This window comes from Lissotriton helveticus, chromosome 12 (assembly GCF_964261635.1).
Source record: "Lissotriton helveticus chromosome 12, aLisHel1.1, whole genome shotgun sequence".
In the NCBI taxonomy this organism is placed as follows: domain Eukaryota; kingdom Metazoa; phylum Chordata; class Amphibia; order Caudata; family Salamandridae; genus Lissotriton; species Lissotriton helveticus.
Genome location: NC_136073.1, coordinates 287150582 through 287170627, shown reverse-complemented (window position 1 = coordinate 287170627; position 20046 = coordinate 287150582). Strand labels below are relative to the sequence as shown.

Genomic DNA, 20046 nt, shown 5'->3' with positions numbered 1-20046 from the left:
CCCCCTGGTATTCAAGTTGATCTAGGATCTCTTTTACCTGTTTTTTAGCTTCTTGCTTAATTGGGTACTGCCTCTGTGCAGTAGGTTGTGATTTTAACTGGATTTTGTGAGGAGGAGAGTCCTCATCCCATCCTACATGATTTTTATATAAAGCAGGAGCTTGAGCTACTGCCCACTTTCTAGCAAGTGTATATTTTTTATGAATTGGAATATGATTTGAGAAGGCAGGCATAATTATTTCTTCGCCATGAGGGCACTCCCTGACAAACTCGGGTGGCCAGTCTCGTTCAGCTAGAAGGATGTCATAGCCCTGGGAGAGATTATCCCAAAAGAGACCCCTTATTTTTCTAGTCTTATCCCCCTCTATACGTAATGTTATTTCATATATTTTGTGAGGTTTGCTAACTCTGGTGTCTGCAGTTTCCACTTGAATGTATTCATTCGTGTCCACTGTCTCCAGATGATTCATAAGGACTTTGCGAGCTATGCTCACTTCTGCTGCGCTATCTAGCATTGTCTGAGCCCATTCTCCGTTTTTCAGCTGTGTCCTCAGTATTCTCGGCATCTTTGACTACTTTAATACTGGCTACCTTCTTTTTTGGAAATTGTAACTTTTTATTTGGATGAGCGGGTTCCTTGTCTTTGGACTTGACGTGCTCTTCCCTGTGTTCTGATCGTCCTCTTCTTTCCGATTTCTGCGAGGAAGTCTGAAAAGATTGAGAGGGACGTGTATCATTATCTTGATATCTATCAGGTTTCTTTATATTATCCCTATTTCTAAGGTTGTATTTTTTCCCAGAGGGCTCACTTTGGGGAGACCTGCGTCCTTGGTTCGGAGATCTTTCTCTCCGCCGAGGAGACCTTCCTCTGGACTGGAATCTTTTTTCTTTAGGATTGGATTGTTTGTTTCCATCCAAGCTCTTTTTTTTGAGTGTTTAAATTATTTTTAATAAATATCTTTTCAGGACTTTCAATCAGTTGAGGTTTTACCGGTATTCCACCCAGACTATCCCTTCCTAGTTCTTCATAGGATTTCTCTATGATTCTGGCAATTTCAGTTGGTTGGTCTGCTATGTCTGTCTCTTTTAACCTTTGGCGGATCGCCACGTTTGCTGCTTCTCCCTTTATGTTGGCTAATAATATAGCCGAGACCTGCTTGAAGTCTTTCAGTAATTTCATACCAAGAGTTAAAGCGGGTTCTGGACCATATTCATCTTGAATTTGTTTTAGCACATCTGGTATTACTGACATGGATGGTACACCATGTGTTTTTGTGTATATGGAAGCAAAGACTGTACCCCAAGTGTCACAGTCCTCCACGTGTGGTGCGATTCCCATTGGAAGACAGATAGTCAGAATCCTGTGTTTATCTACAGGGGTGGTGTCTGGAAACACCGCCTCTATTTGAGTGATTTTTTGTGCTAGCCAGAAAGGTATTTGTTCCCGTTTTGCAGGTACTTTACCTAGACAGGACTGTATGTTCTGTGGTGTAATTTTATTTGTGTTACCCTGATGAGGGGTCAGCTGTGGAATTTTACTTGCTGGTTGGATTGTTGAAGTCCGCATTACGTATTGGACTAATTGTCTATGTATTTTGATTAGTTGTTTTAGCTGTATTAGAAGCTCTGCTGCAGACATTTCTTCAATGTCTGGATGTGGTGTATATCCGGCTAGGACCGGCCACGTTGCTCCTGGTCTACCTAGTGGACCGAGCCTGGTGATGTGATTATTATGTTTTACGGCGCCATCAAACAAGAGCAGGTGCTCTTGGAATTTGAGTGGTACTTCCACCTCCTCGAAAGGAGTGTAGGTATCCGTTGGTTCCTCTATTTTATAATAGTGGAACTCTTTTGTTGCAGCGTTTGCTGCTGGGAAGTTCATCCATGAATAGAATACCTCTGTCTGCCGATATTCGTGTGCCTCAATTACGAATATGACTGTACCACCTCTCGATGTCAGTCCATTTTCTATAAGTTTTAAAGTTATAGATTTTCTTATGTTGACCGGGATGAGTTTTATATCCGGGTCATTTTGTAGCAGAGTATTATCAGCTGCTAGGAGTTCAGCTGCTAGTCTAGCTGTCTCCCTTTCATCATCACTGTCTACCATTTTACCGACAGGAAGGTTATTCTGTTTGTTTGCAGATCAGGTTTCTATGGAAACAAAGATTAGATGCACAATATTTTGGAACAGTGTATCCTTCAACGTTGAATAAACCAAGAACTATACATAGGAGTCTCCTCCTGCGAGGTTTGGCGGATATGACCTTTCACCCACTCCAGACGTCTTTGGAGTATTATGGGAAAAAAGGGGTTCTGTGTGAAAAAGCACGACTGAGTTACTCTAATGTCTTGCGTTAGTTTTATCACCTATCCAAACGTTTGGGCGCCATGTAGTGTAGTTCCTATTATCCCAATAGGCTCTGCGCATTGGAATAATATCTTCAATAGTATAGACCTAGGGCAGAGGTTAACTAGGTCTTCTACTGACGATATTAGACTTAAAGTTTTTGGTTTTGCCAGCTAGCTCAGAGTTCACTAGAAACTTTCTCGAATAGGCAAGGAGGAGTTTAACTTCCTTGGATAGACAAGAAGGGATTTAGTTTCTGACAACCATAGAACATGACAACTTTGCTCTCCCCTAATCAAGAGTGTATCTCTAGAGTCGTATGAAAACAAAAGACAACTTATTTTACTCAGTCAGTACGTGCATTCTTAGTTTCACCAGATTGTAGAGAAAAGGAAGAGACGGGCGTGTTCAATAAAAGATGGTATTTATTGATCAGTCTCTTTTCTCGTACAAGAGAAATGAATCGATATTATTGTGATGCTTATGGTTAATTAAAGTGCATACAATAAAAGCAGAAGTATAAAATAATACTGCAGAAGTATTGATATGGTTTCTAAGCCATAGGATATTTAAAACTGATAAAATAGATACATACATATATACATTTGACTAATCGTACTCAACTGGTGCTTCTAACCACGCCTACCCCAGTGTACCTGACCTAAGCCTAATACGTGGGCGGGAGTAGATAAGTAGCAGTTTAAGTTAAGTTTGTTTTGCCAAGTGACTGACTCAAGAATTCTCTGTAAGGGGTTATTCAGTTCTGTACCTGAGATCTAGAATGGTTGAGGGCTGGTATCTCTCGTCTCTGGTCTTGATATTCCAGCTGCCTGCGAGGGCCGCTTGGAAGCGCCGGAGCTGGATTTCTCGGCAGGAGAAAAGCAGCGTCTCGTTCTCAGCGCGTCAGGAAGGCCGGGCAGCGCGTGTGGGCTTTGCTCTCTGCTGGGCTCCTCAGCGCGTCTCGCTGCTCCGATCTCGTCACCACCGCGTGTGTTTGCTTAAGGCAATGTCGGTAATATTTATACCTGTAAGGTGTTGAGATTGACGTAAGGATGGACATGGATACGTCAATAAGGATGTCATACGAACGGGCTTGTTCGCACATTCTTTTGCTGAAGTTCTCGGTGAAATCAAAACAATGGCCGCAGGGATTTTCCCAGGTTGTCATAGGTTTGATTTGTTTTGAGAACTCCGTATGCCTTATCAGGGGCTGGAGGAATAGTGCTTGTCTAATTAGATGGCATGCGTTATTACCTAATCAGATAACACGTTTCTGTGCCGTGGTGTGGCTTAATCAGATAACGTTTTTTTGCACCGTGGGTTGGCTGCTAGTTAATTATTAACCAGAACAGGGTCAGGAATAGGGGAATCGATACAGAACCTATAGGAATACATCACACCCACTCCACGCTGACTATGTCCATATTTACAAGATCTAGGCATAGTAAATATACTAGTAGAGCATGTGTATACCGTACCACCCCAAAATACATCCATATGTATTTTGAAAACATGAAATATACGAGAAGATATATATATGCATTATATGCACTCATGCAGTATAATAATGCTAAATAAATCACGCATATTCATACATCATTATTAATAAAATATGAAAATTACACATGAAATGGCTCTTAATACAGAAGAAAAAGTGCGAGACCATTTCATCACAAAATAAAATATTTATGAACAGGCCAGAGGGCAGCTAATGACTCTAAAGGTCCTAAAATAGAAATATAGTTCTCTAAGAATAGTTTCTACTTTAAGCAGAAGATAAGTGTCCCGAAAAATTGTAAAATATATTTGGGGCCGCTGAAAAATTATGTTCCGCTGTCCGTAAACTGGAGAAAATTGTTCATGATACTTTATTATCAAAGTTGAAGGCCAAATTCAGGGTGTTGGGAACGCCTTGTGCTAGCTTGCTCAAAAGTCATTATTTCTGCTCTGGTGAGAACATCATATCATTTAGACTCTCGAAAAAGCTGTCAACAGCTTCCTGTGAAAGTTCCATTAACTCGGAAAAAGATGTTACCATGCATTCATGAGCATGATTGCCTTCATTGATGTTTTGATCAGCATAGCTGACAGAAGGTCGTACCTGATCGATGCTGCTTTCATCTTGAACCTCACTACCCCTCAATCGTAGTGGTGAAGTTTCCACGAATGCCGTCATCAGGATTGGTAGCCGCTGGGGACAGCACAATGCATGAGCCGCAACCGGACCCAACAAAGTTTCTGCATCCATTGGCGCATCCGATTGTAGTGTCAGACAGGTGTCCAACACGCATTCTTCTCCGCATAGCAAGCACCTTAATACAGGTAAAACACAGCTTTGCCACATTGGTCTAAATGAAAGAAACCAAGTCATGTTCAGGTCTCTAAGCCGGGACAGTCCAAGGATTTTAGATATCCGGTCCCGGTATCCAATGGCTAGGATTGTTTCTTCCCTTGTCGCAGGTGTTTTGTCTGTGACACGGTTTGCCATAGCGAAATAACAGGATCAAAAATAGGATTCCTGCCACTAGTCCCAAAAGGAGAGGAACTCCACCAAAGATGGAATGGACAAAGTCTGGAAAAATACCTAGAATGGCTTTAAATGGTGTTAGAGCCCCCGAAAACACTGTCCTAAATACATTTGAGACTCCACTGGTATCAGAAATATTTAAGATTTCGTTCAGGATTTCTGCGAAATGTATGGGGGAATTAGTTGATAACAATGAATGAATCTCTGTCGTTGTCCTTGCAACTTGGAGATCATACGTTTCTTTTGATGACGTGAGCCTGGTCGGCGTCTGAAGGAGCACAGTTTTCATTCTGCTTAAAGTATCAACTCTAATGGAAGAAATTTTCAAATTCGGCCATAACCTTGCCGCCCTGTCTGGCATTGCGCTGGGGAACAATACTCGTTCACAGCACATGACCTTCGCAGTCGTACTTATGAGATAAGGTATTCCGGGCACCAAGCTACAACATCTGCGGTCTACAATTATAATGTAACTCCCGTTCAATAGTCTCCTAAAGAATGGTTCTATTTGTGTCGCAGGTGTGCCTAGCTGGTGACATGAAAGGTTATTTGAGGACCCTTCACAGGCTCCGTGTAAACTAATACCATTACACAGAAGTGTACCGCTTAGTGACATGGCACAATTATCGCCACTAAGAAACACTTCCCGGCCTTTATTACTGACACAAGCATGTGAATAGGGCAAGTTCCATGTTGACTTAATGTACCCTTTACCCAATTTTTCGTACATGCCAGCCTGTATATATTTTTGGCAGTATTGAAACCTGAAAGTAGATAATGGAATATTAATTATTCCATGTATTATCCACTCACTGACAGGTCGTTCTGACATTGTCAATGGTAATCTCTCGAGTTTCTCAATGCTCAGGATTGTATAATCAGCACCCTTCTGTGCCATACTGATTTGTTTATCAGTAAGGTTAAAGATATTGAACAGTGACGTTGTGTTGATTAAACGCCAAGGCACATAGCCTGAACGCAGATTTTGTAACGTCCAGCCAAGTTGTACAATAGAACGCAATTGGGACTGACCGTGTTGTAGTAACAGTAAGTCTTGCGATATTATGTCGATTGCTGAAGACACAATGCTGTCCAAAGAGTATATTCTGGAGGACAGAGTCATTAACCCATTGTCCACTACAGAAAGTGATTTTTCCAAATTGATACGGTCAATTTCCCGTATTTTCTCTGATGTTTCAATTTGAGTTATTTTCCAGGCTTCGTTATAAGCTGCATATACAGAGGCTGCTATGAAGCGTTTTTGACGCTGTTTGCGCGGTCCCATAATGAAATCACGCAAGTCAGCACCATCAGTAAGTAAAGTTAGGTGTTGCTTAATTTCTGACAGTGTGGATGTTTGTAGCCATTGAAGGCAGAGTTTGCCCACACTGTACGTGGTAATTATCCCTGGGTGTTGTCTTTGGGAATATCTAGGGTCTGGCCTGGTCAATTTGAACCCCTGGATTTTGTTCAGGAATCTGTCTTGACAGTTATTAGTATCTGTGGGCCAGATCAACCACTTTTTCCAATCTGGATGTGTTCTGTTTTGACTTAATACATGGTTTACGTCTATCTCCTCATCTGTAGAGCTATTACTGTTCATTGTTGGCTTTGGAATAGACGGTTTGTTTAAATCTTTGATTTTGGCTAGGCCAAGACAGGTAGTCTGTTGAATAGTGTCATTCAAAAATATAATTTGTTCTGGGATCATGCAGGCTCTAAACAATGATTCTATACCTTGTACTTGCCATTCCTTTGTACCCCAAACACTTTTTACTTCAACATTTTTGTCCCAGTATTCAAAACCAAATGCACTCATTTGCTCAAAAAATAACTCTGCATATATCAATTTAGTGTTTGTAAGCATGGTCTTTGTACCTGTCTTATTTGATAATTTGAAATAAAATGTTTCTGCATTACTTGTGTTGAACCCTGAAAAATATGAATATTTGTCATAAAAAGTTCTTGAGCTACCTTTTGGAGGGGTTGCACAGTGTTCCCATTGATTATAATTCAAAACATTTCTAGGTTGTGCAGATTTATGCAGATAATGATTACTATAGTGATTATAGCAGAACATTTTATCATAATTAGATGAACCCTGCAAATAATCATGTTTTGTAAATTTAGCAGACATCACTAGGTCAGACATCATATTATTAATGCTTTCAACGTCCCAATCATCAGCAATTGAGCTTGGTTTTACAAAGTCACTCAATGAGATCTTGATTTGATGTGGATATTTCAGGATTTCAACCGGACCATAGATTTCATAATCAGTATTGTCCCATGCTACACCGCCTGGTATAGGATTGGCTGTGAAGTTTACTGAAGAAAGTTCTCTTTTCTCGACGTGCAAGGACGTGTGTGGTTTGAGGATCAAGTTGATTTTGTGGCTTGCTGTGTCCATTTTAGCATATTTTCCCTCAATGAAGTGTCCCAAACATAGTACCATGATGAGCCAAAGTATGAGGATAAGTGCACCTAAGGCCACCCAGAATTCTATCCACGGAGAAATCAGATAGGTTTCTTTCAGATGTTGAAAAAGTTCCTTAGCTTTATCTTTAAAGGTTTTTGTTGATGTTTGTTCCTTTGATTCACTCAGGTCTACAGATGAATCACTGAAGTTGATGAAGTAACCGGATGCCGTTCTGTCTATTGTTCCAATTGCTTCAGGATTGATATTTACTTTATCAGTGTGTTTTGTTGCAGCAGCATAGTCATTTGTTACTTCATTGTAGATTGGTGTGTCTCTGCTAAATGTTTTTATTTGGGTTTTTAGAGGTTTAAGTTCCATAGCATTGTTGCATAGTCCTTGTTGTTGTTCTTTTGGCATTTCAAATGTGAGTAGCCTCTTAGATTGAACCTCTGTGTTTGTAGCAAACCTTGGTGTTCTGCTACTTATCGGGAGTCCACTTGGCCTACTGTTTGTTATCGGCCACATGATTGTGGTTTTATCAGGTCGATTGATACAACCCTGTTCCCCTTTTTACCAGCAAGTGGCGGTAGTACTACTGATCTTGTCCCGTTGATAGACAAGACAGGAACTGCTTTTCTGTAAGAAGGCCCAAATTCCTTCTTTACCGCGATCTTTTCTCTGACTAGATCCCCGACTTTTGGAATCCAGACAGGTCTTGCTGGGACAGGTGGTTTTTCTTCAGTGGTCGTTGGCTGTTGTTTCAACTTTATGTTGCTCAGGTCTTTCCTTGTTTCGTTTAAGTCCTGTAAAATAGCCAAACGATCTTTGATATCAAAGCTTTTTTCTTTAACCACTGAAGTCTGACTGTCAAGATCTAAGACCATCATTCTAGTTCCAAACAATAATTCGTACGGACTGAATCACCTCAGAGAATTTTTTGGCAGGTTATTTAGACTACGTTGGACACTTATTAGATGTTTGACCCACCCAGCTCCCGAACCTAATACCTTCGCTGTTATAGATTGCTTTATGTCTTTGGTTTTTTCTTTACACCATCCCGTATCCCTCAGGAAGGAAGTGAGAAGAGTCCCGCTATGCTATGCTCATCTGGCCTTGCTTCCCCATCAGCTTGAAGGCTAAAGGGAATACATTAGTCAAAACGTAGCATGCTCCTAGCGTATATGCCATTATAGACTCGCAAATCTTTTTATAACAGTCCAGACGTCAGTCGAGCGCTGGGGTCCTACATCATGAGTGTAAATTAGTCTTTATGTGTTAATATAACGCTTTTTTAGTGATGGGTACTTTTTATTCTTGTTGTGTTTCTGGAGCGAAGTGCCATGGTAATAGTCCTCCTCGCTCGCCACTGCGATCTCTATTGCAGTCTGGGCAGTTCTTTACAAAGATGTGATGATGCAGGCTCATACCTGGCCACCAGTACACTGATTGTAATTCTTTCAGAGAATCTTTCTGTTTAAGGTGTCTGAGACCCTCACCCATATGTGCGTCAGCTATTAACAAGCCTCTCCTGTCCGTGTTTGGAATCACTCTATCCCCCACTCCAGGGATTCGAGCAAAAGGAACGGAGTTTGCATCGATTATGTATGTATAGTTGAGTGGATAATTGATCGGTAGCGCCGAACAGTCGCTGTTTGATGACGTTTTTACTGCCAGCACTGTTTCACCGTCAATGTATTTTACTGCACGCTTTTTCTTGACTACGGAAGCCGATTCAGTTGCTCCCGTTGTGGCTTTCTCAGCCAATGAATTCCCTGCAACGTGAACGCCATCACGCTGATGACTCACTGAATGTATCACGTGAGTTTTTGGTAGTTCTTTCTGTAAAAGAGCTACTTGTTCCCAAAGCACTTTTTGCTTTATTGTTGCACCTGTGTCATCTTTGTAACCGTTTTGTATCCATTTCTGTAAATCGTTATTGTATGATTTGACGCAGTAATACGAATCGCACACTATAAGTGTCGGGAATTCGCGATCGGCATTATCTAGCGCCATTTTTAACGCTATAATTTCAGTTTGTTGTTCTGAATTATTGTCCACTGAGTGTGTTTTTGTAAGTAGAGGTCTTAATTTACCTCCGCGCCACACTTCTTTTACAATTTCGCATGTGGCCTTGTAAGCCAGCTCTCCCCAAACTGAGGGTTGAGCATGCCCGTCTGTATGTATTATACAGGCGTATTGTCGTAAAGGTAGAATGTCGATTGGCAGAGGGTATGTCATTTCATATTCTAGATATTTTAATTCCTTTAATTCTGGATCAAGGTAGTATTTTACTCTGTCCGTTGTAATTGAATTCACCCATTGTATCCATTCTGGATTCAACGCTGTTGTTGGTAAATTACATGGGGTTGTTAATGCCTCAAAGGCTGACTCCGCTGTTCTGACTATGATACGTCTACCGTCAGCGTTGTCTTTTTCTCTTGCTATTGCCGTTTGAACTGCATGAACAATGTTGTCTTTAATACTGAACTTCTTTTCAGCTTCTGTGTACAAGTGTGATTTGTATGCAATTGGTACCTTTTCTCCCTCATTAGAGGTCAGGTATGTGAATCCGCATCTTCCTGGGATGACTCGAATCACAAGATTACGTGTGTTATCACGTGTTTCTAATTTTGTTTTAATTAGCATGTCTGTTTGTAAAGATCTCAAAATTTCTGTGTGTTTTTGAGTCCAATTGATTCTTTTAAAATCTGGTTTTATTAGATCATAAAGGGGTTTGACCCTTTCTGCGTAATTTGCAATGTATGTTCTTCCGAAATTTAGGAAGCCTAGATTTGATTGTAAGTTTTTTAGTGTTCTAGGAGCTTGGAGTACAGCACATTTCTCTAGGAAATTGTCAGCCAGGCTTTTGCCTTCACTTGATAATTCATATCCTAAAAACAGGACTGTTAGATGGGCAATTCTTGATTTTTTAAAGTTGAATTTGTAGCCCTCTGCTGCGAACCCAAGTATTATGGTGTTCACTCTCTTCAAGTGAGTATCCAAGTCATCATCTGTTAGGTAAATGTCGTCGACATATGATAATGCCTCGTCATCGTATGTTTGTAGTAATTCTGTTACTCTCTTTGAGAATAATCCTGGGCTGTTCTTGTGCCCTTGGGGTAAACGGCAGAAACTTTTTTGCGAGCCATTTACCGAGAATGCAGTCAAATATCTGCTCTCTGGTGCTATATTTTGACAAAAGAATCCATTAGAGATGTCTAATGTTGTTTTGTATTTTTTGCGCACTATGTTATTCATTAGTGCAGCACTATGTGAGTTTTGTACTGCAAAGGTTTTGCAACATGAGTTAAGGTGTCTGTAGTCCAAAACTAGACGATATGAGTTGTCTGGTTTGGAGACAGGAAACAAAGGATTGTTCATTTGTGAGGTGCAAGTTTCAATCACCCCCTGGTATTCAAGTTGATCTAGGATCTCTTTTACCTGTTTTTTAGCTTCTTGCTTAATTGGGTACTGCCTCTGTGCAGTAGGTTGTGATTTTAACTGGATTTTGTGAGGAGGAGAGTCCTCATCCCATCCTACATGATTTTTATATAAAGCAGGAGCTTGAGCTACTGCCCACTTTCTAGCAAGTGTATATTTTTTATGAATTGGAATATGATTTGAGAAGGCAGGCATAATTATTTCTTCGCCATGAGGGCACTCCCTGACAAACTCGGGTGGCCAGTCTCGTTCAGCTAGAAGGATGTCATAGCCCTGGGAGAGATTATCCCAAAAGAGACCCCTTATTTTTCTAGTCTTATCCCCCTCTATACGTAATGTTATTTCATATATTTTGTGAGGTTTGCTAACTCTGGTGTCTGCAGTTTCCACTTGAATGTATTCATTCGTGTCCACTGTCTCCAGATGATTCATAAGGACTTTGCGAGCTATGCTCACTTCTGCTGCGCTATCTAGCATTGTCTGAGCCCATTCTCCGTTTTTCAGCTGTGTCCTCAGTATTCTCGGCATCTTTGACTACTTTAATACTGGCTACCTTCTTTTTTGGAAATTGTAACTTTTTATTTGGATGAGCGGGTTCCTTGTCTTTGGACTTGACGTGCTCTTCCCTGTGTTCTGATCGTCCTCTTCTTTCCGATTTCTGCGAGGAAGTCTGAAAAGATTGAGAGGGACGTGTATCATTATCTTGATATCTATCAGGTTTCTTTATATTATCCCTATTTCTAAGGTTGTATTTTTTCCCAGAGGGCTCACTTTGGGGAGACCTGCGTCCTTGGTTCGGAGATCTTTCTCTCCGCCGAGGAGACCTTCCTCTGGACTGGAATCTTTTTTCTTTAGGATTGGATTGTTTGTTTCCATCCAAGCTCTTTTTTTTGAGTGTTTAAATTATTTTTAATAAATATCTTTTCAGGACTTTCAATCAGTTGAGGTTTTACCGGTATTCCACCCAGACTATCCCTTCCTAGTTCTTCATAGGATTTCTCTATGATTCTGGCAATTTCAGTTGGTTGGTCTGCTATGTCTGTCTCTTTTAACCTTTGGCGGATCGCCACGTTTGCTGCTTCTCCCTTTATGTTGGCTAATAATATAGCCGAGACCTGCTTGAAGTCTTTCAGTAATTTCATACCAAGAGTTAAAGCGGGTTCTGGACCATATTCATCTTGAATTTGTTTTAGCACATCTGGTATTACTGACATGGATGGTACACCATGTGTTTTTGTGTATATGGAAGCAAAGACTGTACCCCAAGTGTCACAGTCCTCCACGTGTGGTGCGATTCCCATTGGAAGACAGATAGTCAGAATCCTGTGTTTATCTACAGGGGTGGTGTCTGGAAACACCGCCTCTATTTGAGTGATTTTTTGTGCTAGCCAGAAAGGTATTTGTTCCCGTTTTGCAGGTACTTTACCTAGACAGGACTGTATGTTCTGTGGTGTAATTTTATTTGTGTTACCCTGATGAGGGGTCAGCTGTGGAATTTTACTTGCTGGTTGGATTGTTGAAGTCCGCATTACGTATTGGACTAATTGTCTATGTATTTTGATTAGTTGTTTTAGCTGTATTAGAAGCTCTGCTGCAGACATTTCTTCAATGTCTGGATGTGGTGTATATCCGGCTAGGACCGGCCACGTTGCTCCTGGTCTACCTAGTGGACCGAGCCTGGTGATGTGATTATTATGTTTTACGGCGCCATCAAACAAGAGCAGGTGCTCTTGGAATTTGAGTGGTACTTCCACCTCCTCGAAAGAAGTGTAGGTATCCGTTGGTTCCTCTATTTTATAATAGTGGAACTCTTTTGTTGCAGCGTTTGCTGCTGGGAAGTTCATCCATGAATAGAATACCTCTGTCTGCCGATATTCGTGTGCCTCAATTACGAATATGACTGTACCACCTCTCGATGTCAGTCCATTTTCTATAAGTTTTAAAGTTATAGATTTTCTTATGTTGACCGGGATGAGTTTTATATCCGGGTCATTTTGTAGCAGAGTATTATCAGCTGCTAGGAGTTCAGCTGCTAGTCTAGCTGTCTCCCTTTCATCATCACTGTCTACCATTTTACCGACAGGAAGGTTATTCTGTTTGTTTGCAGATCAGGTTTCTATGGAAACAAAGATTAGATGCACAATATTTTGGAACAGTGTATCCTTCAACGTTGAATAAACCAAGAACCATACATAGGAGTCTCCTCCTGCGAGGTTTGGCGGATATGACCTTTCACCCACTCCAGACGTCTTTGGAGTATTATGGGAAAAAAGGTGTTCTGTGTGAAAAAGCACGACTGAGTTACTCTAATGTCTTGCGTTAGTTTTATCACCTATCCAAACGTTTGGGCGCCATGTAGTGTAGTTCCTATTATCCCAATAGGCTCTGCGCATTGGAATAATATCTTCAATAGTATAGACCTAGGGCAGAGGTTAACTAGGTCTTCTACTGACGATATTAGACTTAAAGTTTTTGGTTTTGCCAGCTAGCTCAGAGTTCACTAGAAACTTTCTCGAATAGGCAAGTAGGAGTTTAACTTCCTTGGATAGACAAGAAGGGATTTAGTTTCTGACAACCATAGAACATGACAACTTTGCTCTCCCCTAATCAAGAGTGTATCTCTAGAGTCGTATGAAAACAAAAGACAACTTATTTTACTCAGTCAGTACGTGCATTCTTAGTTTCACCAGATTGTAGAGAAAAGGAAGAGACGGGCGTGTTCAATAAAAGATGGTATTTATTGATCAGTCTCTTTTCTCGTACAAGAGAAATGAATCGATATTATTGCGATGCTTATGGTTAATTAAAGTGCATACAATAAAAACAGAAGTATAAAATAATACTGCAGAAGTATTGATATGGTTTCTAAGCCATAGGATATTTAAAACTGATAAAATAGATACATACATATATACATTTGACTAATCGTACTCAACTGGTGCTTCTAACCACGCCTACCCCAGTGTACCTGACCTAAGCCTAATACGTGGGCGGGAGTAGATAAGTAGCAGTTTAAGTTAAGTTGGTTTTGCCAAGTGACTGACTCAAGAATTCTCTGTAAGGGGTTATTCAGTTCTGTACCTGAGATCTAGAATGGTTGAGGGCTGGTATCTCTCGTCTCTGGTCTTGATATTCCAGCTGCCTGCGAGGGCCGCTTGGAAGCGCCGGAGCTGGATTTCTCGGCAGGAGAAAAGCAGCGTCTCGTTCTCAGCGCGTCAGGAAGGCCGGGCAGCGCGTGCGGGCTTCGCTCTCTGCTGGGCTCCTCAGCGCGTCTCGCTGCTCCGATCTCGTCACCACCGCGTGTGTTTGCTTAAGGCAATGTCGGTAATATTTATACCTGTAAGGTGTCGAGATTGACGTAAGGATGGATATGGATACGTCCATAAGGATGTCATACGAACGGGCTTGTTCGCACATTCTTTTGCTGAAGTTCTCGGTGAAATCAAAACAATGGCCGCAGGGATTTTCCCAGGTTGTCATAGGTTTGATTTGTTTTGAGAACTCCGTATGCCTTATCAGGGGCTGGAGGAATAGTGCTTGTCTAATTAGATGGCATGCGTTATTACCTAATCAGATAAACGTTTCTGTGCCGTGGTGTGGCTTAATCAGATAACGGTTTTTTGCACCGTGGGTTGGCTGCTAGTTAATTATTAACCAGAACAGGGTCAGGAATAGGGGAATCGATACAGAACCTATAGGAATACATCACAATACCCACTGCATACCTTACTCTCTCTAAATGTAGTCTACCCTAAAATACATGTCTGTTTACCTTATTCTAATATTCTACTTCTGCAAATTGGTCACACCTTACCTCTTAGATCCTAACGTCTCTGCAAGAAAGTGGGTTATTATTTTGGGTGGACGACTGCTCTCCTCTAGGAATGATAACACTCGTTGTCAGGGATAACCCCCGAAATCACTAAATTAACACATCAGCTCAACCCTCAGGTAGCTATGGAAGAGAGCAGACAGGAATAAGGGCTACATGTAAAGTATTATGCAGTACCAAACAGCAATCCAAAAAATACACCAAGCAATAAAAATCTGAAACCAAATTAGAAAAAGAGTAACATGTAATAAACAAAATTACACTGAATAACATAAATCCAATTAGAGCAACCGGAGATATATAGGTGAAAATAGCACCAAACAGCGCAAAGCACCAGTGATAGTCAATCGTCATGGTAGATCGGAACCTGAGCACGCCAATCGCAATGGAGCCTCTGTTGGATACACCAAGTAGGTTGGTCCCAGTGAAAATCTGGGACCACTTTTAATGTTCCACTTCAGAAATGCACTTTGCTACTTCTGGAAGAAAATTCTTAAAATGTTTTCTAAGTCCCACTGCTAAATGAGACATTGTAACTTTTTTAAAAGAAAAACATTTCCTGAGCAGGACACTGCTGAAATTGTAGCTGCTGCTGTGGAACCAAATGCCATATTCTGTAGCAGGCTATTTACCCTGATGCTCTGGAGCTTTGTAGATTATTTTTCACTGAGAATGCTCTAATTCTCAATACAGAATGGTTTGTTTTTTAGAAGTGTGGAGGTTCCCAGTCAGATACTTTTCCCGGTGGGTCTTATTGATCCGCTGGAGGAAACGTTTTCAAAAGTTTCCAAACTTTATTCTGGTTCCCAAAACATCTAAAGGAGTTTACTTTAGGAGCCTTAGGGGAACTTACTTGTGGTGTCAGGAAGAGGGCAACAGCAAAGTCCAGTCCACATCCAGTGACCACTGGTCAACTTGGCACTTCAGGAAAAATGCCTCTTCCAGCTTGTTGTATCCCTATAGACACACAGGTTGACAGACAATTGACCTGTGGAGTCCACTTCATTGTCTGGCATACAATAACTAGCAGCTTCAGGTTACAGGGCTCCTTTTAGGTCAAATACAGCTATCACAAACAGCAGTTCCAATCCTCTTCCGATCTTCTGCAGATTCAGAAAGTGTTCTGGGAAGGGTGCCTTGTGGTCCCAAATTTATTGTTAGCACTAGCTAGTGAGTGGGAAAAGGTGGCAGTCCCTAACCAACAGGATGTAAGTTTCCATTCCCTTGACCTACATTTTCAGTAGTTGCTGTTTCACTTACTTCAAACAGGCCCAAAGTGAAATGTGCCAAGGCAATTCCAAGATAGCCAAGGTCTTTGGCTGCAATAAGCTTGGGCTCTAAAACAGAGGGGTGTAGGGGAATATACTATGGAAGTTACAAGTGTCCTCCCTCCTCTCAAATTAAACTCCAGTTTTAGGAATGCCCTGGGCCCACATCAAAAAATGAGACATAAGTCTGGTAAGTCACAACAGGGTCCTAGATGTACTAGACTTAGTAATATTTAAAGCAGGGTTTCCTGTCTATCAGATTGGACCTAGAAACATGGCTTCAGACCTACAATGTGTAGCTTGAATGCAGTGGCCTAAACTAATACAATAAAACCTGTGAAAATAGCCCTTGGCATTTCGGGCTGGACTGTTCCCATGAGGCACCGTGTCAGACTGAGTTGCATATGGCCATGTCTGAACTGGGATGGCACAGTGGGCTAAAGAACGGTGAAGGATTAAATCCAGATCTGTTGACTGGGCGTGAGTGTTTGATTGGTTCAGATGCTCCGTCCATCACCACCCCCTTTTATACCCCAGAATCAGGGCTACGGGTTCAGGGTATTCCAACTCCGCCCGCTTTTCTTTTTAACATTTTTATGGGGACTCAGCGATGGCTGCCAACACTTCCTGGTTGACGTCTTGGCTGCCAATCAGACATCAGTACAATGAAAATAATAATAAATAATTCCTATTCTAAGTCTCGCACTCCAGATGAATGCTCTATACATAGACTGCCCTGGTCGAAACATGTTGAGCTAAATAAACTATTTTGTGGCTTCAACCTTCTGGAGTGCAAGACTTTTTCCCTTTGTGGACTATTACACACAGGGGACTTTGTGTGATAGAGTTAAATTAGATGTTTATTTCAATGGCAATACGTTACGATCTCTCTGTCTGGCTAATTTAGAGATGACCAAAACAACAGTTAAATATTAAGTCAATGTACATTAAAAATGAATATGACCTGCCACATAGGCCAATCTTATAGCTTTGGGAAATTGAAATATCTGAATTGTTCCACTATGAAGGCGTGTGAATGTTAGTACTTGTATTGTTACTATCATTGGCGGCATGGTAGGGGTATTAGCGGTAAAAGCTGCAATGGGCTCCTGACGAGAGCCCACTTTTTTTGTTGTGCAAATTAAGCACTGCTAGTATTGTCTGTGGGGTCATTTCTTGATCGTATTTGGCACTGAAGGACAATGTCTACTCTCACCACATATTGAATGTCGTATAAAACGTTGCCTAAACCATGCATAGCCCTAAAACCATGCATAGACACATGAATATGTTGGCTGCATTGTCAGTGTTTGCAATCGTAAAAAGCTCCTCTTCAGTTTGATCATGTAAATATTTTTATAGGTATGAGGAGATTAGAAAAGAAGATATTGGAAAAGGCTGGATATGTACAGAGTGCCAACTCTGCTGTCATTCCTGTGGTTGTGACTCTAGCGACTGTCTTGACATTTATTGTCCACACTCTTCTGGGGAAAGAATTAACTCCATCCACGGTAAGAACTTTTTTACCTTTCTTATCCTAATGGAGACATTGAGGTCATTGGCCCATTCTTGTGCTCCTGGTTCCCTTGTGCACTTTTTAAGGTCTGATATCTTTCAAGATTACTGAACTGTGAGCAAAAATGTGAAACTTTTGTGAAACATGATTAAATTATCTGAAACTAGCTCTATATTTGCTTCCCAAATGTGTCTATTTTTAATTTACAACAGGATCTGATGAATGCTGGAGAACGTGGCTCCCTTCTGTTAGAAAAGTGAATGCTCATCCTGCATTTTAATATAGGTTATATAGCATAGGTCAAATCAAAGGGTATATGGTTCACTTTAATACCCATCAACTTGTTACAGTGGCAAACATGGTTCAGGTTTTTCGTTACATTCCAAAGGCGCTGTCATCAGACAAGTAGAACGTGGAATAACACACTTCTGCTTTCTATGGAATCCACTGAAGTGACCGTCAAGCCAACTGTGTCATGGTTAACTTACATACAACCCAGTCAACCGCACTCAAACATCTGGGTGATTCCAACGTATGCCACAGACAATGGGTGTAAAGCAATATTCTCTGTTTATTTTGGGGTTTTACCATGGATACCCTTTCGCTACAGTATCTAAAGTGTAACAGGGTAACCCAATTGTAGGAAGAGCCTGGCTAAATAAGTGTAATAGCAAGAATGGTTCTTTTTAAATGGATATGAATAGTAATTGGTATAGGTTATACTCTGTTGCTAGTAAACAACCATGTGCAGGGCCGGACAGGGAACCAAAACCGGCCCTGGCACACTGCTTGGCCAGCCCCCCTGGGGGAGAGGAGGGGGTGCGGCCGAGCTGTTTGCAGGTTCCCCCAAACGTGTCCTCTACACAAAACTCTATTCTAGAAATGTTGGCAGAGAAATAGAACACAGGGTTGTGAATTGACCAATATGGTTAGTGTATGCTTTTACAAAAAAAAATCATGTACCGAACCACCAGTCGTCTTACAAAAAAATATTTTATACAAAAGTATGCATGATGAATAACCCCATAACGAATGCACTGAAAAGCTGACACTGCACAAGTGCCTGCAGTGCACACCACTTTCGCTCATGCTGGCAGCTCCACACGTCTATTCCTTGCTGCCAGACAGTGACTCTGAAAGTCAAACACCCCTCACATCGGACCCTGTCACCTACTCCTCTCACTCGCTCATTTACTTATCCCACTACCTACCTATACCATATACTTGCTCACTCCCCTCAAACTCACTCATCCCACTCACACACCTAGCTATCACTCATCTATCCAGCCCACTCAGTAAGTCACTCACATTCTTCATTCACCCACTCACACAGAACACTTTGCAGCTCACTCCACATGCCTACAGACTCTAGCACGCTCCTTGACATCTGTGATCAAATTAAGTTCATGCCCGTTCCGCCTCTGTGTTGCATTTCACTTCCATCTCTGTCACAGAGCAAGGTCTACAGAGCTCTCCTTGCACACACTCTTAAAGGGGGTAGTGAGTGTGCTTACAGCAGTTCTTCGTATCATCAGGCTGAATCCTTGCTCATATAGATTGAGTCAAAAGTTCATTTTTTATATAGAAAAGAGATCTTTATTGGTTCAGATAAAAACATGAACAGCCAACACGTGTTTCGCCCCCTGTGGCGATTCGCGCCACGGCTTTTTCAAGGCTATTTTCATATAGGTCTATTCATTGTAGTTCTTCCTCATTATTATGCTGGTTGCCAACAATCATTCGATTTTTCAAAGTATAAATTTGTAAGGGAAAATCCCTAAGTTCCGTAGTCGGTAGCCTGCAGGTCGTTCCTTCCGCCTTTTTGTAGAATACTCTCCTTGCACACACCCCTGTTCCGTGAATACACTGTGCAATCCATGCACACTCACTGCACAAAGGGTGAACAATTTTCACAGGCAAGTTATAGGCAACAATTTTGTTAAGACAACTGCTGGAACTATTATGTCACCCTCCTGTAAGTCTTATAAGTAAAATAGTCAGATGCAGCTGCTGCAGAAACCAGCTGGTATTTAATGAGTCAAAAGTTCAAATGCCTGTCGGTTGACTCCGCCTTTCATCTTCTCGGGGTGAATTAAAAGTGTGGCATGTGGTTGGCAAATTGTGTTTGCTATTTATAGCAGCACGAAATTAAAAGGTCTTGTAAGAAAACGCTGAATAAAAATATGTTCTTCTTACATACAACGCTTAAAAAAAGACCCCCACACCAGCATTACGATGCGTATTTACTGTTTCGGGGAGCACCTGGATGCCTTTGGGGTTTCTCTGGAAGACTGCTGCTGGCGCAGTGGAGAAACTCTCTCTCTCGGGGTGCTGGGGAAGCGTTTGTCATCTTGAATAAATCCACGGGCCGGGCCGGGGCCTAACCAAGCTTTCATTGCTTTTAATTCCGGCCCGGTCGTGACGCACCCCAGAGACAATGCCAGGCCAATTAATGAATTGATCCTCACCTCTCACCTGTGTGCGCCAGGTGGCAGCCAGCAGACATGGCCCGGGGCAGGCTACAAATAGTTAAATACATGACGGGGTAAGGGCCTCTCTCCAGGCTCAGCTCCAGCCTCTCCTCGTCTCACTCTCTGGCCTCCTCCGCCTCGCAGTCAAGCGCCCTTTTTTTTCGGGACCCCAATGCGATTGCGCATGAGCACCCCTAACCAGGCCCACTGACCCCAGACGCCC

The 20046-nt window shown here is 41.7% G+C and overlaps 1 protein-coding gene across 1 annotated transcript in view; it reads left to right on the top strand.

Moving 5' to 3' along the window:
- LOC144799981 (ATP-binding cassette sub-family C member 12-like) overlaps positions 1–20046 on the top strand; it is a 973671-nt gene that overhangs the window by 239268 nt on the left and 714357 nt on the right. Inside the window, exon 8 of the mRNA XM_078671636.1 lies at positions 17199–17347. Coding sequence (XP_078527762.1) covers positions 17199–17347 — 149 coding nt within the window. The remainder of the gene's footprint in view (positions 1–17198; positions 17348–20046) is intronic.